Below are 27,322 nucleotides of genomic sequence, written 5' to 3'. Positions count from 1 at the left end.
GAGGGATATAAAGTTTCAAGGGCAGAAGCTTGGCTTTGTGACTCTGAAGTTATGAGAACAGAGACCACTGGCTGAGGTTCTGGTTCATATAGGCAGGACTTTCTGTGGACTGTTACAGATTCTGGACTCAGGTGGAGGGAGAGAGGGTGGTCCTGGTATGGATGGACTTTGAAGGCAGAGACAACAGAACTTGTTTAAAGATGAGTTGTGAACTTCCAATCCATCCTAAAACTTCCTGCACAATGTGCTGGTGCTAAAGTTAACTGAGGTAGGCAAAACTGTAAGGGTGAGGAGGGAGTAGATTCACTGGTAAGGAGTAACCAAACTCACTTCACCTGAAACCCACCCCTCTTTTCTTCACATACAAGTACAGACAGGAGGCTGTACTGCAAACACTTTTAAAGAAAGGTATGCCAGAAGAGGTTACATACAGAACTCACCTCTTGTGTATTGGAACTTGGTGTGCTTTTGTGGTTTTTTTTTTTCACTTGTATGTTCATGAAAAATTTAAATTTTAATTGAAATTGTTCTTCACCAAATCATTATTAATGTGTTTATCTATAGTAAATGTTTATATACATCATCCTTTTTAATTTTCCCTACAAATTAATATTTACATTAAAAAGAACACTGTGTTTCTCATGGAGTCATGCCTTCCATATAACAGCTTGCCCTCTTGCTGTCCCCTCTTAGCATGAAGCCAGATGTGTGTGGCTATGAAATTAAACCTCTGTCTTATGACAGGTAGTGTCAGTGTGTTCTCCCATGTACCCCCCAAATACTTGTTATGTGAGAAAGCCTGACAATACACAGTGAACAATGGGATTGAAATTTAGATCGCTGTGGTCTAGTTCTGGCCATACTGGGGCATAGCTCTTCTACCTCTGCAGTCTTTTCACTTGCCTAGACTTTGGCTTTGCATTTATAAGTTTAGGGTTTTGAACCAGAACACTGTCTAGTTTCCTTCCAGCTCTCATGTTGGGTTTCTTATTAACAATCTGTGAGTTACCATTGTGCTTGGTGCCTGGGAAGGAGAGGTTCCATGTGTGTCTCAACAGCTTAGATATAATAGGGTTTAGAACATGAGCATTTTTTTTTTAAAAGAAAGACTTTGAGGTTAGCCTGTTTAATGGTGCTATTGAAATTTAAATGAACCTGCAAATAAGGAAAAATGTAGGCAATCATGACTAATCCAGGCACTAAAGAGAGATTGTCATATCCTTGTTTAAACATTAGCATGGTTTCTTTAAAGTAGTCAGCTTCTGCATATTAACAAAGTGGAACATCCATCATTCATTGGCATGAGGCAAAAATGTGAGGATGATATTCTGCACACATTGATCCTTTTCTCTGTTTTCTCCCAGGGTTTTCCAGGAAACACAAATGCAGACAGTGTGGTACACTACCGACTCCAGCCTCCTTTCGAAGCCAGGTTCCTGCGGTTCCTCCCCTTAGCCTGGAACCCTAAGGGCAGGATTGGCATGAGGATTGAAGTATATGGATGTGCCTATCGTGAGTGGTGCTTATTCCCAGACTGAAGTCAATATCATGGTGACATGTAGTAAAAACCAAATTAAAAACTGGACGAAGGTTTTAATCCTTTTAATGAACTGTGCTTGTAGAATTTTTTTTTTTTATGGAAAGACTTAATAATGCTGCTTTTTAGCTATTTTATACTTCTCTACAGAGGTGGATGTGAACTAAGACTTGGAATCTTAGATTCCCAGAATTTAGCAGAGTATATTTTTTTATGGTCGGCACATTAATAAAATTAATGAAAACTGAATCAACAATAATTTACTGTGACTGACGCTGCTATTTTCCAACACTGAGATTGTTGGATGGAAAAGATGTCTTGAACAAATTCCACAAATAGGTTTTATGGACCCCACCCCCATCCAGACCAAAGAGATCCAAGACACCAAGGACTATAAATCCCATTGTTTCATCACCATTGAAGGAAGGGTTGCTGGGAACTGAGGGTAGAGTTAAGTAGCCAGGCTTGGTACGTAACCAGATATGTCGGCCTTCAGGGGTCCTTGTGTTGTTTTTTTTTTTTTTTTTTTGCCAGCTTTCAGTGTGTTATTGGGGTTCCAGATCAGTATAACTGATAGGACACATTTACCAATTTATCTCTCTCTCTTTCTCCCTGCATTATTAATTTCTTATTTTCCCCTTTTTGCAAATAAACCCTTTATTATCCTTTTTGTGTATAACTGTGGTTGAGTCTCATTATAAGTCCTTTATAAGCATGTGATGAGGACTCACAATCAGGCAACCCATTTCACATTGGGGTTGCCCTGTAACGAGATGACCCTCATGAGGACATGGGTGACTCAAGTGCAAATGCCACCACATTCTTCACACCCTATGATGACTCCATTCTCCCTTTACTTCTCTGTATTTACATTCATGTTTGTATAGTGTGTTGTGACTTAATTTGCTCTGAACTTCGGAACATCATTTTGTAATATGTCTTCCCTCTTTACCCCACTGATGATAAAGTAGCAACACTTGCAGTCAACATGAGCAGTAACACAGATTAAGAACATTCAAAAAATATATGGGGGAATCAACTCAACAGTTGTCATTTTGAAGGTGTGGAAAATACTGATATTCCTTAACACAAAAAAAGAAAAGTTAATTTAAAACATAATCTAAAAAAGTGAAGAAAAACCCAGTGAGTAAGTTGGATGGGAATAGTCTGTGAAAATGGATTTTGCTCAGGTTGGCAAATGATGGGTGACTTCACCCCTCCATTTGCAGCTGATACAAGCATCAGATTTGTAGAAAAGTGCAATTATAAGATCTACCACATCTAGAATATCTAATGTGCCATAGCCTACATCCTACAAACATTTTCTCTTTCAACTTGCACACCAACCAAATGAATTGAGATAGTAATAATCCCACTGTTTTAGAAGAGGAAAAAACTGAACCTTAGAGAAATGAAAATATTCATGAGAACTATTACATATTGGTTCTAATATTTAAAAGCTATCTGTATTTTTTTCTAAATTTGGTTCTTATCACTACCATCCTAGTTAGGCATTAATTTCCTTATTCCCTTGCTTATATAAGAATTTATTGGACATTTGCTATTTGCAGATAACTATGTTAGGTATTAGGTATAGGGGAAGCATTCTAAAAGTGTACATTTTTTGGCAGGGGTGAAATATTTGATTTTAATTTCAACTCTTGAAATCTCAACAGTGTTTTTGCTACACTTACAGCCTTGCAAGCTAGCTATAAGATCCCCAAAAGTATTCATACTGTTAGGATTTTGTGAGAGGTCACATAATTGTAAAAAAAAAAAAACATGTAAGATATTATGACATGAAATGGGGCATGAGAAGTAGTGGTCAGTCATTTGGGCTGGAAAAGGAACCTTCTTTGTGGTTGTTAGCAAAGTGAGGGACTGAATTGTGAGACAGGATGTAGGGAGGGTGCTTATATGAGGAACCTAAGGCTTTGTTAGTGCAGGTATAGGTTTGGGCATTGTGGGGTGCAGTGGATTGTTGAGGAACAATAAATAATCCCCACTTTGGTAACCACAGAGAGAATTAGTGTTTTCTGAAGGTGAGGCTCACCGAAGTAATTCCATCCCAGATTCAAAGGTCCCAATCAGTATTAGCTTCATTTACCTTCCTAATTCCACTAATTGCTCGGTTTCCTGACCCTCCTAGTTTATTTCCATGGAATATTTAGCAGAGATGGTGTTGCATTGCCTTCAAACTTTTGTTCCTCTTTCCATTAGTCATTTCCTTCCTTTCTTTTGTTTCTTGGATTTCTGAATGTGTTCATGGATGCCAAGCCAGGATGCCTGATATTTAGAGTTTCTCTTTGATCCCATGAAATTAGCATCTCCTTCTCCCATTATTCTGGAAACAACTTCAGGTATACTTACTTCAAAGCTCAACAAGCTCTTTGATGGGGATTTGCCATTAGCTTGATGTTCTTTGTGAGAACATATTACTTCAGTTCCTTGGGTAAGAGATTAATACAAGGAAGATTAAAGCTTGTGTGTCTGATTCCCAAAAAAGATAGTTGGGTGTGAAACTGTCATGAGATCCTAAATTCAGGAAATGGAGCTATTGGACATAAGAGACTCCTAGGTTAAAACACATACAGACAAGAAACAATCACCACCATTTGTAAATCAACACAAAATCCACCCCTTAGTAATAGAGGCACTAATTGTCTTCATTTTTATTATGAATCATTAACTGTTCAAGTATAACTTTGATATTTAGTTTTGACAGTGTGTATGGTTTTAGCCAAAAGGTGATACCGGAATTGTCAGGCCTAGTCTCCCAGCCAGGAACGGATTCCAGGCTGCAGGGCAGCGCTGAGCCCCAGCCGCTAGGCCCCCCACGGGTTGGTGTCTCACGAAGCCGCAGCAGGAACTTCGCAGACGCTCAGGCAAGCAAGCGAGAAGAGGCAGTTTGTTTAGAAAAAGAAAAAGTTTATTGAGGAGAAAAAGAACAGAAATAAAGTGGGACTCCCAGGCCAGGGAACCAGGCCTGGGAGGGGCAAGGAAGCCAAAGTGGAATTGTGTTTCAGGGAATATATACCTTTTTCCCTCATTATTCTAAAACTTCACCAGTCTCTCTGTGATTGGTTAGTTCTCGGCTGTCTCACTTAATTTGCTACTGAGTGGGGATCTTCACATTCCTTATCTAACAGCTTTCTCTTTCCCCATTTGTTGCATCTTTAAATTTATGGCCCAGTCTTCTGGATGGGCATCCCTGCATTGAAGTTAAACAGCTGCCCTTCTAATGTGACCATAAATTAAACCACTCTCCATTTCTCCAATCTCCGCCTCCCTTTACCACCTGAAGGAAACCAGGACCAGCATTAACAATGTTGTCCTTGGTCCTGGCATGTTTGTTTTTCCTAATGGAATTGGTTATATTTCTTTGGTTGTCCTTATCTCTGAAGCCTCCCTAAATTCTTCAGAGGTACCCTCCTGCACTGTCCCTAAAACTGCCTAATAACCCTAGCTTGCCCTGTCTCAAAGGGATCATTGTTATCTTTTCATTTGTATTTCCACTGCTGTGTTTTTATTGAAAAATGTCTAAATAGCTTATCTTGGCATATAATGTCTACTAGATGAAACTTCTCTTTTCAGTTTATTTTTCTTACGCTCTATTTGCAAAATTTATTATCCCCATCAACACTCTGCATTTTTATGACTTGATATACACATTTTCTCTACCTGAAAGGACCTTCTCCCATTTCTAGGGTAGGGATGAATCATACAAGTGTTCTTCTTAGAAGAAGAAGGTCCCTGCTGACCTGCACACAAAGGTCCAGGGTTTGTCATAGGTGGTCTTAGCCCTACCTCATTCTCGACTTACTCTACCCCCTTTAGCTGCCCCATTCACCAAAGTTGGTGTTCTCTGCAGACTTGCTCTAGGCCTTGTATTTCACTCTAAAAAGGTATTTCTATTGGGTGTTCATCCATTTTCATGAATATTCAATAATGTTTACATTCTGTCTGACCAATACCAAGTTAATATCCTCAGTGCACATCTGTTTGGTTCAGATGTCAGGACACTCCCCAGGTTCACCCTTTATTTCTTTAATAAGATTTTTATTTATCTTTTGGTCTCTTCTGTTGTTTCTATTTTGCTGCTGAGTTTGGCTTTCCATATTCATGCCTAGTGTCATGTTCTCAATTGTTCTCTTGACAACCTGCTCTATTCCCATCATTTTGTGTATGGTAATCTCGCCATTGTAATGTAATTTTTTCTTAGTGTGCTTATTGTTTGCATAAGAGAGGGAAGGAAGGAGTGAATAAACTATTATGAATATGGGGTAGATAGACACAGGATGGCAAGACCTATAGGGGGTCTACCACTTGCCCATGGGGCTCCCCAGTCCTCAGTCAAATTGGGCATTAAAAATAAAGTGGAGGGGCCTCCCCTGGTGGCGCAGCAGTTAAGCTCTGGGCTGCGAAGCTGCCCACAGCCTCTGCAGCTCCAGTTTGATCCCCAGCTGCCGAAGAGGGTCCCACATGGCCCAACAGACCTCTCCTGTCTTGCCCACTGCTCCCCTCAGCAGTGTATTTCGTCAGTCTGCCTATTCTGTTCCCCGCTCTGGCTCTGGTGAATTCTCTCACCCTCCCACACTTCTGACTGTACCCAGTGCTTGTATAAATAAATAAATAAATCTTAAAAAAAATTTAAAAAAGATAAAATGGAGGGCCTCCCTGGTGGCGCAAGGGCTTAAGATGCAACCTATGAAGCAGTCCACAGCCTCTGCAGCACCAGTTCAATCCCTGGCTGCCAGGGAGCAACCCACATGGTGCAGCAGACCTCTCCAGACTCTCCCACTGCTCTTCCCCTCAGCAGTGTATTTTAGTCAATCTGCCTGTGATCTCCACACTGTCTCTGGTGGATCCTCTCACCTCCCACACCTCTGGCCTGTACCCCAGCTCTTATATGCATAAATAAATAAATCTTTAAAAAAATAAAATGGATAAGGAGGGGAGGGGAGAAAGGGAGGACATGTTATTTTTATTTATACAAGAGCTGGGGTACAGGTCAGAGTTGCAGGAGGGTGAGAGGATTCACCACAGACAGAGCAGGGAGCAGAACAGGCAGACGGACCGAAGGCAATGCTGAGGGGAGCAGCGGGTGAGGCCGGAGAGGTCTGCCTTGCTATGTGGAATTCTCCCTGGCTGGCAGGGAATCGAACAGGTGCTGGGGAGGCTGCGGACAGCTTCATAGCATGGCTCTCAACCCGCTGCGCCACCGGGGGTGGGGTGGGGGGAGGCTATTGAATGTTTCAAAATATCAAGTGTATTTAAAAAGTATGTTGATAAAAACAGAAGTTTTACTTCATGACTTCAACAGGTGTCAGTATTTTTAAACCCACTATTAGTAGTCGCTAAAGTTATTTATATTTTGAAGCATTTTAGGAGACTGTTGGGGGAAAGATCTGTATAAAAACCTCCTTCTGGGGCCTCCCTGGTGTCACAGTGTGTTGAGATGCAACCTATGAAGCTATCTGCAGCCACTGCAGTGTGAGTTCAATCCCCGCCCAGCCAGGGAGCAACCTACATGGTGCAGCAGACCTCTCCTAACTTACCCCCTTCTCCCCTCAGCAGTGTATTTCATTCAGTCAATCTGCCTGTTCTGCTCCTCACTCTGTCTGGTAAATCCTCTCACCCCCCACACCTCTGACCTGTACCTCAGTTCTTGTATGCATAAATAAATAAATCTTAAAAAAAAAACCCTCCTTCTGTTTAGTGCTGGTTCATACTATTGCATTAGTTCATACTATTGCACAGTTCATACTATGATTAGAAGAACATGGGATATGGGCCTCCCCGGTGGCGCAGCAGTTGAGTGCTGGGTTGCTAAGCTGCCCGCAGCCTCTGCAGTGCCGGTTCAATCCCCAGCTGCTCCCTGGCCACCGGAGGAGGGTTCCACATGGCGCACAGACCTCTCCTGCCGCCCGCTGCTCCCCTCAGCAGTGTACTTCGGTCCTTCTGCCTGCTCTGCTCCCCGCTCTGGCTCTGGTGAATTCTCTTACCCTCCCATGCTTCTGACTGTGCCCAGTGCTTGTATAAACAAACAAACAAATAAATAAATAAATAAAAGAAGAACATGGGATAGAGGGGGCCTCCCTGGTAGCGTAGAGGTTAAGTCTCAGCACTATCATCTCTGTGGCCTGAGTTCGATCCCCAGCCAGGTTGCTAACCCACATCTGGAGCAGCAGGCCTGTCCTCTCTTACCTGTTGCTCCCCTTAGTAGTGTATTTCAGTAGATCTACCTGTCCTGTTCACCACTCTGTCCCTGGTGAATCCCTTCACCCTCCCACCTCTGCTCTTCTGACCCACACCTCAGTTCCTCTATGCATAAATAAATAAATAAATCTTAAAAAAAAAAAAAAGAACATGGGATGGAAATGGAAGTAGTCACCTTGATAAAGAAAAAAAAAAACAAAACTGAAGTTAATGGTTTTTAATTGTGTAAGAAAGTGCTGATCTGTGTTATTCATTCCAGTTCTTGGAAAAAGTAGTAAAAAGTCAAGCTGGATTAATTCAGTTTGATACATGTTTGTGGAACTTTTGTCCTGTGCAAGGCACCATGCTGAGTAAGATGGATAAGGCACAGTTTATGTTCTCTGGTGCTGAGGATCCAGTGCTGGTGAGGAGGAATGTCTGTTTGTGACCTGCTAAATTTGGGAATGGGTTTCTGATTCTCAAACTATGTCAAAGTATAAATAGAAGATAGATTTTGATCTAAGACTAAAAATTACATTTACAGATTTTTTCTGATATCAAGTAGAAAGATATTAAAATAATAACTTAAATCTTTTGAAACAGAAAATTCTCCCACGGTTTTTAGTTATAATAAGCTTTTGTTTAATACTGTTTTAATTTCTACTGAAGTTACTACACAATTACCAGCTGATTTATTTTTAATCAGTCCTCAAATTAAAGGTATTAGCAAATTATTCCATATAAAAAGTACAGCCAGGGATTTTTATGTTGAAAGACATCAATACACATCTAATAAAGTATGGCAGAACAAACAAAATGGGTTATATTACAATAACTAAGTAGAGGTATAAAAATAACTACCATGGATTTAAAATGTTATTTTAAATATTGTAACTTATTACCAGAATTTGAATCCTGAAATGATCTTTAATGACTGAAGAAATTCAGAATTGTGTACTAGGATTTATTATTAAGAAAACAGAAGCAATATCTTAGTGATATTGTTTTCTCACAAATACATAAACTTAAGGAGTCCCAAACTGCTTCCTGACCAGTTCACCACACCTTTAAACCTGCTCTTCCTTCAGTATTCCTGGTCTGGCTAATGATTTCATGACTCACTCTGAACTTATGCAAGGATTATAGACTTTCCTTTGACATATCAATGCCCCTGCCCTTTCAATGAATAATAGATTCCAAATTCTTTACCTACAAATTCAATCCTAAATCACTTCAATTCTCTATAGCTCAAGTCACCCATAATGTAGATCTAGCCTCTCCTGAATTACTGCAACCTCTTTCCTAATTTAGATCTCCACATTTGTTCTCATTCATATACTCTAATTTCCCCTGGCAGCTAAATTACTTTGAAAAACACAAATCTAGTATAATTGTTAACCTGTTTACAACCTCTAGTAACACTCCTTTGTTTTGTTTTTTTCACTCTTTGTTTTGGTTTTTTTTTGTTTTTGTTTTTGTTTTTTTACTCCTCTGTTTTCACAATAGCCTCCACACTTCTCAAGATGTGGCATTGACCCTGAATGCTTCTCTAATTTTAGGACTTGCCAGCCTCCACCCCACATCTTGCTCCTTCCCCTTTCCATGGGTCCTCACCATTGCACATATGGTTTACTGGGCTTGAAATATTTCTTCCCATTCTTTTCACCAGTCTGTTTACATCTCACTGTCTGGACTCTACTTGAATGTCTGTTGCACAGAGAGGCACCCCTCACTGCTAGTCTAAATTCGGTTTCTCCTGGCTGGTCAGTCCATTAGCCGTTTGAACCACCTGGAGTGTCAGTGATATTGGTCTTCCCTACTTACTTTTCATTGAGGTAGTGATTGTTAACATTGCCCCTCAGGATGGGATTTCTATGCACCCTACTTCCCATCACTGGTAGAAGTTACATGTCAGGGGCTGGGCGGAGATGGTGAGGCCAGACCAGATGCCTCTAGCTGACACTACATAGATTCCCAATGTTCTTACTGAGATTCATTCAGTGGATTCATAGATTTTCATGAAATGCTTCTATATTTACTGTTATATCTTTGGTCAGTTTATGGAATCATTCATTTGTTGCTTTTGACAACTTTTTTCCAAATGTTATTGCTGTTTTTGGGATAGGATTTGCCTCACTTTGTCATTTTGGAAGTCTTACCCGTTCAATAAAAAGAGATTTAAATTTAATACTTATGAGTTTGTGCACACACATATATACACATACATACATGCACACATACATATGTGTGTCTAGATATATGTGTGTATGTCTAGAGATAGATATGTGTGTGTGTATGCTTTACTCATGTAATGTGTGTAATGTGTAAGTTGTGGTGTTCATTTTTCCTTTGTATGGATGTATATTTCCATGTATCATTTTCTTTCTTCCTCACAGACTACCTTTAACATTTCTTGTTGTAGGAGCTGCTGGTGAGAAGTTCCTTCAGCTTTTATATGTTTGAAAAAAGTCCTTCCTTCACTTTCATTTTTGAAAGATATTTTCACTCAGAATAGATTTCTAGGTTGACAATTTTCCATTCAATATGTTCCAGATGTGACTTCTCTGTTTTCTCACTGATATATTTTCCAGGCAGATCTGCAGAAATCTGTATTTGATCCTCTGTGTATAGTACTTCTTTTTCTCTCTAGCTGTTTTTAGGATTTTAAGCAATTTGCTTCAGATTGTGCTTTTTTCCCCCTATATATTTATGTGTAAGTGTATGTGTTCATCTGTGGACTTTTAGCTTTCTTTAGATTTGGAAAGCTTTAACCTTTGCTCTCAAATATTTTCTAACCTCTCCTCCCACTCTTTTACCCTTTCAAGGGCTTATATATGATAGGTAAAATATTGGCTATTTGATTTTATTTTGTCACATGATTCACTGATGTTCTGTTTGTTTTATTAAATTATTTTCCTGTTTATTTCATTTTAGGATATTACCATCACTAGTCTTTAAGTTCACTAATCTTGTCTTCAGTGTTTAAACTGGCATTCAGTCACTGTATTTTTTTTTTTCATTTTAGAGTCATTTTAGTTTTTACTTTTTAGCATTTTTCCTATATCTATTTTGGTTTTTTTTTTAATTATAATAATTGCCTTTATCTCCTTTTTTTGCTAATTATAATACCTGTGTCAGTTCTGTGTAAGTTTTGATTGAATTTCTCCTTGCTATGGGTCATTTTTTTACTTCTTTTGTATGCTTGGAAATTCACTATTAGATACAAGACATTTTGATTTTTACTTTGTTGGATGTTGGATATTTTTGCTTTACTACACTTTGAGCTTTGTTCAAGAACACATTTTCTTTTGCACTTGTTGGAATGTAGGTTCTGTACTCATACAATAGGAGAGACAATGACTTGCTTCTGACATGTTTAAATAGTCAACTCTACTTTCAAGTACCTCAGTTATTTAAATGGTTGAATTACACACAGAGACACTTTTCAGAAAGGCTTCTTGTAAAAGTTAAGTGTAACGCTAAGTGGTAATAACATGTGTTGCTTTTGGTGTTTTCACTTAAATAAATATATAATGGATTATTTGTATTAATTATGGGCATATAAATTTTATTTGCTCATAATAGTTCAACAGCAAAATCCTAATGTTAGTGGGTTGATGGAAATAAAGTCACCTTATTGTTACCAATATATGGTAAAGAATACAAAATCTCCCTGAGACTCTCCCCATTCACACTTGGTGAACTTGTTGCTGATTACTTATTGAGAGGAATGCATTATATTCCAAAATATGGTGTTTGGGCTTAATTTTATATATATTTTAAATCAATATTAAATAGAGGCAGCTAATTACACATATCAGAAGCTAGTCACTGTCTCTCCTGTTACATGAGTTCAGAACGTACATTCCAACAAATGTAGAAGAAAATGTACTCTTAAACAAAGTGCAAAAAAATCATGCTTGAGTATTTAGTGCTAACTTAAAAAAAAAATTATGCTTACACCCTTGTAATTGTTTTTCACATTCATGTTGATTCTTGAACATTTGTAAGTAAATGACATTTCATAAAATGGAATCTCTTTGATGAGGACTGTAATTGTGTTTCCAATCTAAATTTTCTTATTCTAAATCATCGTTTATGATAATTTTTATTCTTATTCATTGTTTAGACTTTACTGAAGGATTTCTTGGTAATAGTGTGGTCCCTTTTTTGAGAGCTTGTTTGGAGGTTCTAGCAGGGGAGCGCAGCTACTCGTATACCCTCGACCGAAGACCGGTCCGTCTCTATTCGGGGAAGGCCGTCCTCTTCGACCGAGCGCGCAGCTTCGGGAGGGACGCACATGGAGCGGTGAGGGAGGAAGGGGACACCCGCCTAGCCAGCCAGATCAGCCGAATCAACCCTGGCGATCAATGGGGTGACAGATGTCGCAGCCAGATCGCCCTCACATCCTAGTGTGGTCCCTTTTTTGAATCATGGTTGGCAATTTTTTGGTGCCTAATTGTGTAGTATATTGGGTGATTAGTTTGATATTTTGTTAGATTGTCTTGATTCCTTGCATTCTTGCTTTCCAGACTCTTTCACAAAATAAGAGACATTATTTCTCTTATCTCTTCCATCCAGAGCTGTGAGCTTTATTCTGGTCACTCTAGTTTCCTTAACCACCCACACAGTGACACTTTATGATGTTCTAGTGAAATGAGTTCTTTCACAATAAATAAATAAAATGAGGTGGGGGGAGCATTTAGTTCCTGGAGGGTTGGGTCATGTATGTCCCATTCTCTTTTCTATCTCAGCTTCCTACGAGTGTTACCTAGGAGGTGATACATTGATATTAAATGAAAATGGAGATCTACTTGTGGAGCGAATGAAAATTAGGTCAAGAGGGGTGAAGATGGGGGCAAAAATGGTCTTTAAATAACAAAATCATATTATGTCAAAACAAAGTCCGTACCAAAGCAGAATTTAAAGGTATAGAAAACAATTTATTTCAATACTATTTTTCCATATTACACAGAGAAATATATAGCAAGGAGCCAAAATATTGGTCTATTCTTTACCATAAAAAACATATTTCCAAGCATAGCCACAAATGAAGCATTGAATGACACAATAGACAAACCCAAAATAATTAAATTTGCATTATCCTATATAAAATAGGGTTTTGCATTTTTAAATCAAAAAAGGATGGCAAAATATCCATTTGTTAGCTGGTTTTATTTATGACCATCTTTAAATAATCAAGACCCAGGCAAAAGACCCATTTCTAGATAATTCTGCAGTGTGGAAGCAGCAAATTCCTTCTGTAAAGGTCCAGCCAGGTTTGCATGCACATGTGAGCTCTGCCACTTAGTCTTTTCTTTTATGCTTTTTAAAAAAGAAAAAAATAATAATAACCTTTTAAAAATGCTGCAGAGTGATGCTGTTTATTCTAGATGACGGAAAGGGACAATCTAATATTCCAACTTCTAAAAGAAATTCCTGACATTTATCCTTTTTCACCCTCCTAAATTGAGCTTGAGTTTATTTTGTCATTTAATGTCTTAATTAAACTACCAGAACCGTTACAAGATACATTATTTTTAATGAAATTATTTTACTCAGTTGGCTATATATGAAAATAAATGTAATTTGGTCAAAATAATTCTGGCAAAATCATTTATGGAACAAAAGTTCCTTGTTATCTAACTGCAACAAATAAGCCTTAATTTTAGTATTGTCTTTCAGTCCCATATAGTGAGACAAACTATATTGCCAGAATGGGGAAGCATTTAAATTCTTCATTATTGTGTTTTTGTTAGCTTATTGTCATCTAGAAAACTAAGCACTTTTTTCGAATTTGACAATTGTATTTTTAACAGGCAAAGTCACTGAATTATGTAATAGAGAATATTTAGTTTATATGATTTTGAGTCAGAATATAGTGTTTATACATTTCCTGCTAAGTCTGTGACTCAAACTGAAGCTGAATGAAATGCAGGTAAACGTACATTAGCCACAACATTTTGGGGATTAAATATACATCATATCATTGGACAGAAAAACATCAGCATCATGTTTTTCTGCTTTTTCTTGCACCTGCATCTATTACATAAATGTATTTTTAGGGGGCAATTTTGTCTTCTTTTCCCTTGTGCGACTTGAAAAATGTGAGTTTTTTTCTAAGCAATGTGAGTTCCCTCGTGCATCTATTGATTTTATCTTCAATTGGTTTGACTGGTGTTCTTTTAATATGATGAGAAAACATAACATTTCACTATAAACTGAACTCAAGTGATCTTTGTAATGCAAAGATAAGACACTGTCAAGAGTGTGGAAAGAAAATGGCAGCATAATGCAGTGATCAGGTATGTGGCAAAGCATCCTTCACAGTGTTCTTCTGGCACAAGTAAAATGGTGTATCTTTTTAGGTTACTGAAGAAGACCCTTTACCATGAGATGAAGATAGTATTTAGTAAAAGGAGTGTGTATGTGTGAGTCTTATGAAAAATTGGGGCTCCCTGGTGACGCAGAGTTGAGACATAACCTATGCACCTATCCGCAGCTACTGCAGCACAAGTTCGATCCCCAGCCGGGGAGCTGACCCATGTGGTGCAGCAGATGTCTCCTGTCTCGCCTGCTGCCCCCTTCCCCCAGCAGGGTACTTCGGTCGATCTGCCTGTTCTGTTCCCCACTCTGTCTCTGGTGAATCCTCTCACCACTCCCCAATACACACATCTGGCCTGTACCCCAGCTCTTGTATGTGTAAATAAATAAATCTTTAAAAAAAATGAAAAATGACAGCTTTCTGAGAATTGTTAAAACCATCACCACTGGCTCACAAGCAAACAGTTTACAGAGTGATTTTGATATTTTACTGCTTACAGTGTAAAACCTCTTATAACATTTCAGCAAAACAGTGAAGTTGAATGATCATAAAATACACAAAGAGATTTTGCTTAGGGGAAATTGATTTCTGCTCCTTTTCTCCTGATCATCACTGCTCACGGAATAAGAATAGGCCAATATGGAGACAGGAGGAATTGGAAATAGAGCAACACAAGTTTTTCTAGAAGATAAATTTTGGGGAACATGTCAGAAAAGGCAAGCAGTGGCATTTCAGTCTCAGCTTACTATATCCAAACAAAATTGGCAGCAGCATTTTGCTCCTGTGTTAAGCAAACCAGAGATATGCTATGTATATATATGTATATGTTGACATATACATTTAAATGTGCCAATAAAAATGTATCATACTTAGATCATTTTTAATGTTTTTTGTTCTAGGATCTGAGATGGTTAATTTTGATGGAAAAAGTTTATTGCTGTACACATTTAATGAGAAATCCACAAGTCCAACAAGAGATGTTATTTCTTTAAAATTTAAAACCAGGCAGAAGGATGGAATTCTACTCCACAGAAAAGGACAGAATGGCAAACACATGACCCTGGAGTTAGTTAAAGGAAAACTCATCTTATTCCTTAATTCAGGTAAAAGCTACAAGGTGGTGTTTTGGAAAATATGATTATTTCAATGAAAGTTTTTATATTTATATTTTCATAATTAAGTAGTTAATTTATCCTGAGACCAGAACACTTTTGAGAAAGAAAGGAGATTCTATAAATAATTACACTGTGAGCAAAGGGTGTAAGTCAGGACTATTCAGGTAAACAGAAACACATTCATCCTATAGTTAAGTGTGTACACAGGCAACACACATTTATCTTGAATATACTTTTTATGTAAAAAAATGTGATTTGATTATTACATGGGATCATTATTAGATGCTCAAGAAATTACCTGATAATATCAAAAGGACAAGAGTGGATCATTGTAAATTTTGAGCTGGTATTATCAGTGAGGTTCCGGGGCAAAAAATATTCTTAATAAATGAAAATGAGGGGCCTCCCTGGTGGTGCAAGGGATTAAGATGCAGCACTGTGAAGTTATCCCCAGCCACTGCAGCGCAAGTTCGATCCCCGGCCAGGGAGGAGGTGACCCACATGGTGCAGCAGGCTTCTCCTGTCTCACCTGCTGCTCCCCTTAGCAGTGTATCTCAGTACATCTGCTTGTTCTGTTCCCCACTCTGTCTCTGGTGAATACCCTCACCCTCGCATCTCTGGCCTACACCACAACTCTTGTATTCATAAATAAATAAATCTTTAAAAAATAAATGAAAATGAGTAATAAAAATAACCAGCACGATTAAGAAAGAAGGAATTGCTCAAGGTCCAAAGATATGTATTTAATATTAGGATAAAACCAGCTGACCAGTTCTTGGGATAGATGAAAAGTATAAGTATTTTGAGAAATGCTAAACCTCAAAATTGAATTAGATGGAGCAATTCATTTACTTTTCCTCCCTTTTTAGGCAATGCCAATCCACCCTACACTGATGCCCTTATGAATCTCACTCTGGGGAGCCTGCTGGATGACCAGCACTGGCACTCCGTCCTAATCGAGCTCCTCAACACACAGGTCAACTTCACCGTGGACAGGCACACCCATCATTTCCAGGAGAAGGGCGAGTCCAGCTATTTGGATCTTGATTATGAGGTGTGAAATGACTTTTTAAGTGTTACAGATTTATCATTTGAATCCAATATAATCTTCTAGGTAAATAGAGAAATGTCCTTTCCTTGTATTAGATTTGAAAGTCACTAAGAGAGTAGATAGTAAAATTTCTCATTACAAGAAAAAAAAATTACCATGTAGGATGATCATTTCATAATAAGTACAAACATCAAATCATTATGTGGTATACCTTAAAGTAATTATACCTCAATAAAAAATACAATATAAACTTAGAAGATACTACTACATACAGAAACAACCCTTTCTTAGCAAGTCAGAATTATGATGGAATATTTCCTATGCATGACAATTGCCCAGTGGTAGATGCATGCACTTGCCCTTGAGTTGTTTTATTCCTTACATGTTAGTCTTTACATGAGAGTAAGTGGTCATTAAATTGAAGAACTCTATAGGTAAAGAACTATCCACACAATAGCACCATTTTGAAGTTATTCATTTGGACTGTTCTTCTGTAGAGCATCTGGTATACAGCTATGAGCAGCTGTAAACGTTGGAGATTTCTTTATCTTAAACATAACTGAAGCAAGGCCTTTGAAGCGGAGCCCCCTAAATTATTAAACCCAGCCCTGTTGAGGGACATTCAGTGCAGTTTGCCTCTAGCCCCATTGAGTTCCTCAGAGCCTTCCAGCCCAGGAACTTGCTCTGACCTCAATGCAGGTCATGTCTGGGCAGGGATCTGGATTTTCCCTTTTATATAAGGCTCCAGGATGTACTTCAGGATGGACCAATCTGATTGGAGCTTGACTAAAACCAAGCTGAGCTCCCCAGAGTTCCTAGTGTCCCCATCTGGTGCATGTATTCCAACCTGATTTTGTAAATGGTAGGGCCATTTGGCTCACAATATTCAAAATACTATTTGGGGGAATTTTGAAAGTGATAGCAATATCTGCAGCATATTACCTACATATATTTAATTTTCTCAGAACATCTTTCAAAGAGTCTAGAAAATTTCAACATTTATTTGGTATATAAATGGCTTCAAGAGAGGACGCCAGGTGAAGATTCTGGTCTTGAGTGAGATTATCAGTGACAGTATTATTCTAACCTATCAGAGTCCTGGTAGAGCCAAAGCTCTGAAATCTGGAGACATTTATAAAGTAGAATGTCATCATAATTGGCTACATTGGGATATAAATTAAGATTTGCCATGGAAATAAAGTTGTGATATTTTCCATCACCAAAAATGACACATCCATAAGAGAAACAAATTGTATGACGTGTATTTAACCCCATCTATCTAAATAAAATAGATAAAATAAAACTGCACCTAAAACTTCATCTAAAATTAATAATGGAAAATAATGCCAAATTGGGATAATTATCACTATACTTGCTAGTCATAAATGTTTTAGGCAGATAATCAGAAAATCATTAAACAATATTATTTATGTCATTTTTTTTCTTTCTAAGATCAGCTTTGGAGGGATTCCTGGTGATAGGAAATCAGTGGTGTTCCCACACAAAAACTTTTATGGCTGTCTCGAAAATATCTATTACAATGGAGTGGATATTATTGATTTATCCAAGAAACACAAACCACAGATCCTCATTATGGTAAGAAATCTACATGGTAGTTTATGAGAAAAGGGAGGTGTAATTGATTATGTCAGTTTTAAAATATATCACTTCTGCAAACACACACACACATACATATACATTAAATATATACATTTTCATTCATATTTGATTTAATGTTTATATATATTTGGAAACAGGCATAGTTTTAAAAAGATGTTCAAGTATGATTATAGAAAGACTTTATAATACAGTGCTTGTTTTTTTTGCTCAGTTTTCTTTTCCTCCTTTCTCCCTTCTCCCCACATGACAGCAGGCCCTCCCACCTAGTCATCTTGTTACTAAACTTATGTTTGTCTCTCCATGTTCAGTCCCTCTGAATTGATAGACACATATTCACATACATATACATGAGTGCATCTATCTACACATTTGCCATTGCTCATAAAAATAGGACCATGAGGGGCCTCCCCGGTGGTGCAGTGGTTGAGTGCTGGGCTGCGAAGCTGCCCACAGCCTCTGCGGCGCCAGTTCGATCCCTGGCCACCGGCAAGGGTCCCACATGTCACGCAGACCTCTCCTGCCACACTCGCTGCTCCCCTCAGCAGTGTACTTCGTCAGTCTGCCTATTCTGCTCCCCGCTCTGGCTCTGGTGAATTCTCTCACCCTCCCGCGCTTCTGACTGTACCCAGTGCTTGTGTAAATAAATAAAATAAAATCTTTAAAAAAAAAATAGGACAACGGGGACCTCCCCTGGTGGCGCAGGCAGTTGAGTACTGCACTGTGAAGCTGTCCGCAGCCTCTGCAGCGCCGGTTCAATCCCAGCCGGCCACAAGAGTCCCACATAGCGAAGCAGACGTCTCCTGTCTCACCCGCTGCTCCCCTCAGCAGTGTATTTCGTCTGCCTGTTCTGCCTCCCGCTCTATGGTGAATCCTCTCACCCTCCCACGCATCTGGCCTGTACCCCAGTTCTTGTATAAATAAATAAATGAGTAAAGAAATCTTTAAAAAAAATGGGACCATGGGTATAAGCATTTCTCCCTCTCGATTATCTGAATCAGCAATGCCTTGACGAAATTATCAGTCAACATGGATAGTTCTGGATCAGAATGGTACTGTTGCTTATTTGATCATTTCCTATTCAGAGCATTTGCTTTATCTGCTTTTTTTGCCACTACACACAGAGAATTACACATGCATTTTCAGATACTGGAGTTTTATTTTGATGAGATAAAGTTCCGGGAAGAGAATATCTTGATCAAAATTTTTATATAGTTTCAGGTTTTAATAAATGTTGTTGGACTGCTTTCCCCAAAACTGTTATTATAACACTATCTACCAGCAATGTATGAGAAAATTCCTCCATCACATCTCACCCAAACATAGCTGTTGTCCAGCTCATAGACTTTTGCTAGTTGTGTGGATATGAATTAATTTTTATTGTTACTTCATGTTCATGTGATTACAGGTGAATGAAATCATATTTTTGTGATCCATTTGGATTTGCTTTTCTGATCATTATCCATTCCTATCCCTTTGCCCATTTTTATTTTAATTTATTTTTAAATTAAAAAATAAATCTTTGTAATTCATTCTTTATGTGATATATGATAAGGATTATTTCTACATCCTACCTTACAGATACCAATTTCTAATCCTGCACTATTTAGTAATAGTGAAGTAACAAACCCAGACTTTCTTAGCACACAGTTGAATCATAACTTTTATTACATATTAACTATGCAAATTCTCAGCTCTTTTGTGGATTAATGATTTTGTCATATTGATATTCCTGTTCCTATGTCAATATCACATTGACTGGATTGCATTGACTCTACTATGTTTTAGTGTCTGGTAAGTCCCATCTCACTGTTTTTATTTGCATATTAGATTGAAGAGACAGGGCAATTTGAATGAATATATTCTTCCATAGGAAATTTATCAAAATTTATCTAATCTGAGGGAAAATTCCTTTAGAGATCTGCACTGGAATTACATTAAGTTGTTCCCATCCAAGCATTATTATTAAAGATAAGTTTGCTCTAAGGACAAAAAGATAGCCTAGAGACAAAGGTGTTAAAAAAAATAGAATTGTATAAAAATAAAGTCATTTCTGCTGGGCAGGACAGACTTTTGACTGGGTGACCTCCCCAGTCCCCTCAGCCTATGAATGCTTCTGAGAGGCAGCCAGCTTGCCTTTGGGACACCCATTCTGCACACATCCTTTTCATCAGACATGCATGAACACACCTCCTATTTGGAATAAAATGTAGCTGTTATCTGAGTGACAAACTTGCAATCACGCTGGCATAATCAAAGTAAGTACCAAAAAAGTTCCCAGAGTAGGTTCTCCTTGATGTTGGTCTTCACATTGAATTAAACATGTCTAGAAACTTGAAGGAGGAAATCTCTCATTTTTTGTATCCCTTGTCCAACATAAAGCCCAAGAAAAAGTTGGCTAGACATTATTTTGCAAATACTGAGAAATGAAGGAGATGGAAATTTCCTAAGAGACTCACCTAAGTTTGCCTTGAGGTAACTACAAGATAAATATGGCAAAACCTGATTTTTAAAAACTGCTTTTCTGAGACGTTAATAAGAAACTGTAAATATTGGGAAATTTGTTGCTAATTAAATGATATGTCAGCCATACGCTTGTGCTTTCCTAATACATTCACTATATTCACAGGGAAATGTTTCCTTCTTCTGTTCACACCCTCAAACGGTCCCTGTGACTTTTCTGAGCCCGAAGAGTTACTTGGCTTTGCCAGGCACATCCAGGAAGGAGGAAGTGTCCATCGCTTTCCAGTTTCGAACATGGAACAGAGTGGGTCTTTTGCTGACCATTTCGCTTCAGCATGGGTCCACTACTCTCAGTCTTATTCTACATGATGGAAAACTCAAGCTGAGTCTCTCCCAGCCTGGGCATCCAGTGAGAGATGCCACAGTAGGTAAGAACATGTGCTCTTAGATGATAATAGCCATTTGTCATCATTGTAATAGCCTTAAGGGTAAAACTAAGATTGGTAATCTCTAAAATGAATGAATGATTAAATCAATAAAATACTCATAATTCTAGTAGAAGATATTAAATTCCATTTTCCTTTGAAATAGATTAACCACAGAATGTTGCTGTATGAGTCAGTATGAAAAATTTTAGTGTAATTATCCAAAATTTTAAAAATAACTTATTTGCAACTTCATGGTTAGAAGGTAGTGGAAAATTTGAATTACTAGAAGACTTTAGCTTAATTCTAGTTAGTCTTAAAAACATAGATTTAACTGCCTTATAAACATATATATATATATTTTTTTTTCAAACTATTTTAAGTCAATACTGTGAGTCAGTAACAGCCCAGTGACTCTTACTGTTTCCAAACTAATCCTACAACCCTTACACCCTGCCTCCCCAACTCCAGATTGAGGCCTTTAGGGTATGAGGGGTTTAAAGGGCTGTGGTAGAACTAGAATCATCTTAATAGTAGCACAAATCAAAACTACAAAATCTACCTGCTCTTGACCATTATTATCCTTTGACAGTAGTGTTGTCTGGAAACCATCTCTTCTTTTATCAGATGTAAGAAGATTTGAAAACACACTAAAGAAAAACAAGAGATTACAATTAGAATGTATAGATACAAAAAATAGATGACTGGATCAAGAAGATGTGGTACACATATACCATGGAATATTACTCAGCATTCAAAAAAGATAAACACATGCAATTTGCAGCAACATGGATGGCACTGGAAGGGATCATGCTCAGCGAAATAAGCCAAAAAGAAAAAGAAAAATACCGGATGGTCTCACTCATAGCAGGAATCTAGAAAACTTAAATAAGGGACCAGGAAAATGAATATAAGAAAGTGAAAATCAAAATCAACAAAAAACTATGAACCAGAGACACTTTTTGGGGGCTGGGGGCGGGAGGGGAAGGATTGGGGTCAGAATGGGGCGTTTGCAATTGTATGGGGGAATATAAAAATAAAATTTAATATTTAAAAAAAAAAAAAAAGAATGTATAGATACAGAAAGTGAACAGAAAAAAGTATACAAAAAACTAAACAGAAATCTGACTATATAATTGAGAGAACCAGAGTAGGAGGGTGAGGGAGGGGCACTGGTGAGTGGGAACCTGATGAACTATGGTGGAGGAGTATGGGTGTTTTGGTGGTGGGTGTGGTGTGATAACATACATCTAAGGAGGTGTGACCCTATACCCCTGAATCATATACATTGCTGTAAACCAACTTATATCAAATAAAATAACAGTAATAATAAAAAGGTGAACATAAATGCAGGCATTTTATTTTTTAATTGAAATGATTGATTTTACTAAAATTCATTTAGACAAGTGATATCTATTACATATCGAAGGAGATATTTTGGAATGTTTTCTGAATGTTCTCCCATAAATTATTCTATGTGCTAGATATAGGAGGAGGGAGAATGGGAGAGAACCAGGGAAAGAGGAGAAATAGATAAGGAGGGAAGGATGGAAGAAGACAAAAATTTGAAATGCTAGGAGGAAAGTGAGGGAAAGAGGGAGGGAGAAAATATTTCACAAAATAAAATTAAACATTAGACATTAGTGTCAGATTTTAAATGGATGTGGTCATTATACTGACAGATACACTGTTTGCCCTGTGAGAGATACAACAAATGACAAAACTAGAAGGAACATTTAGATATTTTTGTTGTTTATTCTCTTAGCTATAGAATTATAAAACATTTTTCAGAACTCTATTTCAGTGTCAATATATATTTTAAGTATTTAACCTCAATCCTTCATATTCTAGTTCTCAGATTTTCTCATTATCTTTCATGAATGAAATCAATGTTGAGTCCTTGAAGATGTTTTTGATTTCACAAATCTAAACAAAAAGCAAGAGACTAGCATTTTTATTGTACTCAGTACATGCTACATGACAAAGACCTGCAGTCACTTGAAAACTCTCTTCTCCCTGGGAGTGGATGCTGGGATGTCTCATAACTAGTATTTAACAATTTGAGAAAAACAAAGTTATAGTCTTTTATACCTTCTGGGTCATGTCAGAAAGCTATTTCCTACAGATGGCACTTAAGCCCATGTACAGAGTCTCTACAAAAAAAAAATTTTTTTTGAAGAGCATTTAAGCAACATGAATTTACATCATTGGTTGAATAAAAATACCCAAATATGGAATTAAGTTAAATATGACTGGTTGACTTTCTAATGGCTATATGGCCATATTTTCCTTGGAGCTAATATCTTCAGTAGACTATAAAGTACTAACATCTATTTCTGGCAGGTCAAATTCTGATCTGAAAGGGCTGTAACCAAGTCTCTATGTTTATCACTTGTAAGACATATTATTTAAATATAATGGTGCAGCCCATGAGATGATCAGCTTATAGTCAAGTGGATTCATTAGTATACTCATGACATCAAAAAAATTCAAGCAATCATCATTTTTTGTTTTTAAATGAGTGTTTATAGGCCCTCCTTGCCTTCTGACTAAGACAATTTCTAAAGATCTCAGTTATACATTGCCCCTGTTTAACTGAAATTTGCAGCCCTTGGTCTACTATGGGAGTGGCAGTGACTGTAGAAGGGAGGAACATAATCACTTGCCATTGACTAAATTTTGGCTAATGGAATGTGAGTGCCATGTTTCTGTAGAAATTTCATGCCATGTTTGAGTAGAAGTTTCAAATACTGAAGCAAGATTCTGTTAATTGCTGTTTCCTCTCAGCCAGGAGGCAGAGCTGGGGGGGCTTGGCTCTGAAAAAAACTAACACCTGGGGCACAGAAGACCTGAGGACACAGACCCAGCCTGGCTGGAGCCATAGCAAGAAACAAACATTAGTTTTCGTCTTTGAAACTTGGGAGCCATTTCCACAAAATAACCGAGTAGAAACTAGCTAGCAAAAATTATCTTGACAAGTACCCTGAGACACCAACTGTTAACTGATTTATCTCTTCGTGTTGGATTTTCCCTCACTGTAAGACCTATACATCTGTAGGAGGTGCTGGCGTCACCTAGCAGTTAAGGCATTTGTGACCATCCCAACTCCATCACTTAAAGAAAAAAATACATGTTTCAGCTCAGGGATTCAAGACACAGTGACTTGAAGGGACTAATGTTAGTTGTTTTTGTTTTTTTTTAAAGATTTATTTATTTATTTATACAAGCACAGGGTACAGTCAGAAATGCGGGAGAATGAGAGACTTCACCAGAGCCAGAGCAGAGAGCAGAAAAGGCAGACTGACGAAACACACTGCTGAGGGGAGCAGCGGGTGGCAGGAGTCTGAGCACCATGTGGGACCCTCGCCCGGTGGCCAGGGATTGAACCGGCGCTGTAGAGGCTGCGGGCAGCTTCACAACCCAGCGCTCAACCCCTGTGCCACCAGGGAGGCCGTAATGTTAGTTATTAAACATAATACAATAGCTATAAATTTTGGACATGGGTTCCCCTCTGCTATATCAAATTTGGAAAATACAGAAAATGTAAAAGTGACATAAAATGAAATAAACACACTTTCTTTGACCAAGAATTAAGGTTACCATTTAAGAATATTTCCTGCCAGTCTTCTTCCATTTTTGCATAGTGTTCGAGGGTGTGTACACACACACACACACACTTTAATACAATTTTTTTTAACTTTACATTTTGTTAAATTAATTTTTATGTTTTTTAATTCTTATTTATAGACTATTAAACAATGTATTTTAGTTTATCAAAATTAATGATCCTATACAAAAGCAAAAGGAAGTTTTTATTTTTTTATTTTTTTTTAAATGGTCAGTGCCAGCTTTTTTTTTTTTTAAGATTTATTTATTTATTTATACAAGCACTGGGTACCGTCAGAAGCGCGGGAGGGTGAGAGAATTCACCAGAGCCAGAGCGGGGAGCAGAGCAGGCAGAAGGACTGAAGTACACTGCTGAGGGGAGCGGCGGGTGGCAGGAGAGGTTTGCGTGCCATGTGGCACGCCTCCTCCGGTGGCCAGGGAGCAGCTGGGGATCGAACCAGCGATGTAGAGGCTTCAGGCAGCTTAGCAACCCAGTGCTCAACCGCTGCGCCACCGGGGAGGCCCAGAAGTTTTTATTTTTATAACTTATTTTAGAAAATACCTAGACTTCTCAATATCTCTGAGTATTAACTAGTTGAGACTGCAATGTGCCCTATGCCATGTCACTGTAAACTTGTTATTTCAGGATTCTTCAGGGCCAGTTGTCGAAATTCTATTTTTGTGTGGCCCTCGGACAGGAAGAAAATAATACTCCACTTTCTGATGCCAAATGTTTGGAATTTCCACTCTTCTTTCTTCATTGCCCCTTTCATTCTGATTTCTTTCCTTTCTCTCTGTAGTTTTCCAACTTAAATTAAGTGAAGAGAAAATGAAATAACCTGTGAAGGGAGCATGTAAACCATAGTATTTCCAATGGAATGTGATAACTTTTGTGAACATAAATGAAAAGTAGACTACAGGGGCAATACCTGGTGTGGGCATCCAAATATTACCTCAATTAAAAATAAATAAATAAAATTTTAATTAGAAAATATTAAAATAAATAGGAAGCAGAAAGGCTAGTCCATGACTATAGTGGACTCTCTGCACCCACAAAATTCACTCAATGGGCCTACCTCCCAGTGATATGGGTAACACCTCGCCCCTAGATAAAAGTCATCATTGTGCCATTTCACTTCTGTAGAACCTCCTAGCACAAGCCCCAATATGCCCTCTCCTTTCTGTCTCTCTGAGGGGCCCCACCTGTCTGCAGGCTATTTTCCATTGCTCAAACAGCTACCTGACCTGGGTAAATTCAGCTGAAGTTCATGGTTCCTTTGGCAGTCGGTCGAAGATCAGGTGAGTTGATAGTGCAGTTTGGCACATAATTCAAAATCAGGTGAATGTATGGTGTCTTTGGCAGCTGGTCCAAGAGCTGGGAAGTTCATGGTGGTGTTTGGCAGGTAGTCAAAGATTTGAATTCTGTTGTTTTCAAGAACTTGCCCTCTTTGGAGTCTTCTGGAGGACTCTTTTAACCCGTTTTGTTTACCTCCAGGTGCTGCACTAGATGATGGGCAGTGGCATTCTGTGTCCTTGTCCACTAAAAGGACTAACCTGATTGTGATGGTGGATGATGATGCAGCGTCCATGTCTCACTCCCTGCAAGGGCAGATTGATTTGGGTGACACCTATTATTTGGGGGGTAAGTGAAAAGAAGGGGCTTCATCAGCAATGAAACCATCTTTATTTCTTCGGCCCCTGCTTTTAATCAACCAACATTTTTAAATGAAAATTAATACTGAAGAATTATTTCTGTCTTTCAGTTATATTTAATGCTAATGTTGAGTGGAAAATGATGATAAATTATGGTGTAGCATGCAAGTCTTCTAGGTGATCTAATATTAGGTGTGCATATAATAACATTTGTTTTAAATTTGATGTTTGTTCTCAACAATTGATGCCTGTTGCAGTCACCCAGGCAGTTTCAAATACCTCACACCTTCCCCACAGATTCTAACTTAACTGCTTCTGAGACCTGGGCAACACAATTTGTCATCTTTTCCAGGTAATTCTATGTGCAGACAATGTTGAGAACCATAATTCTTCATTTCTTGCCTTCAATAATTTGCTATAGGGAATTTTCCTAATGCCAAATGCCCTTTATAACTTTTTTCTTCAGGTTCTGTGCACAAATTTTATTGCTACATGTTAGTGTTCTTTTCTTTCTATCTATTGGCTGCTCTTCTGCCAGGAGCCAGACTGCTCAGTGTTGGTCCATGGGCAGCACTGACAGCATCTCCTGGAAACCTGTAGGAGAGACAGATATGCCATCCCTGAACCAGACTCTGTATTTCACAAGACCCTCTGATGTCTGTTGTACTTTCAAGAAATATTCTATTCCCTCAGTCTATACAAAATGGCACCATTATATACAACAGAGCAAGAGTGTGATTTAATGACTATTACTATTTCATTCATTGTTGATGGTGATGCATCTTACAAAGACAGCACCAGGCAGTTTCCACTCAACTATAGTAAATGGCATGCTTGTCTATGAGATTCTTTGAGTGAGTCTATCCAAGACCCTTTTAGCCAGGGAGGGGGATATTTATGAGCATGATGAGTTTTTGTTCCTGGGACATTTGAGCGAACAGATCTGAGCCTTGGGGGCTACAGAACATCAATAGTAACACTCATTTCTAATCTTAACTCAAGGCACTTCTTGACATAACCCTTTTTAGCATTTTATTTTTTTCTTTCTAAAATAAGTTTGGGAGCATGGTGGAGAGAGCTTGACAGCCCAACAAGAAAGCATAGCATTCCCCCTAAGAATTGACAACAAGCAAACCGACCATGAATCAGGACATTTATTCTGTCAAATCCCCCAAAGCAGCCTTTACTGTAAAGGGTGAAATAGTGCCAGCAACCTCAAAATATCTGATTGTTCTCACTCCTTACTTTCTAAATGTGGTGCATTTCTGACCCAGATAGTTTTTTTAACTTTTACACTTATGATGGATTTCATGGCTCCACAGAGGAACAAAT

General features: G+C 38.2%; 1 protein-coding gene across 3 annotated transcripts in view; it reads left to right on the top strand.

Annotated features, from left to right (window-relative positions):
- Nucleotides 1-27,322, top strand: part of LOC119231826 (contactin-associated protein-like 3) — a 218,772-nt gene that overhangs the window by 98,963 nt on the left and 92,487 nt on the right. For 2 of the 3 annotated variants that reach the window (XM_037493608.2, XM_037493607.2), the window contains exons 4-9: nucleotides 1,365-1,512; nucleotides 14,960-15,163; nucleotides 16,045-16,229; nucleotides 17,679-17,822; nucleotides 20,473-20,734; nucleotides 25,833-25,979. In XM_037493608.2, coding sequence (XP_037349505.1) covers nucleotides 1,365-1,512; nucleotides 14,960-15,163; nucleotides 16,045-16,229; nucleotides 17,679-17,822; nucleotides 20,473-20,734; nucleotides 25,833-25,979 — 1,090 coding nt within the window. Of the gene's footprint in view, nucleotides 1-1,364; nucleotides 1,513-14,959; nucleotides 15,164-16,044; nucleotides 16,230-17,678; nucleotides 17,823-20,472; nucleotides 20,735-25,832; nucleotides 25,980-27,322 lie in introns of those variants that run through there. The other variant, XM_037493609.2, reaches the window with a different exon arrangement.

This window comes from Talpa occidentalis, unplaced genomic scaffold (assembly GCF_014898055.3).
Source record: "Talpa occidentalis isolate TD23 unplaced genomic scaffold, MPIMG_talOcc4v2.1 talOcc4.7, whole genome shotgun sequence".
NCBI lineage: Eukaryota > Metazoa > Chordata > Mammalia > Eulipotyphla > Talpidae > Talpa > Talpa occidentalis.
The sequence above is the reverse complement of the archived record's forward strand: the minus strand, read 5'-3'. Positions and strand labels throughout refer to the sequence as shown.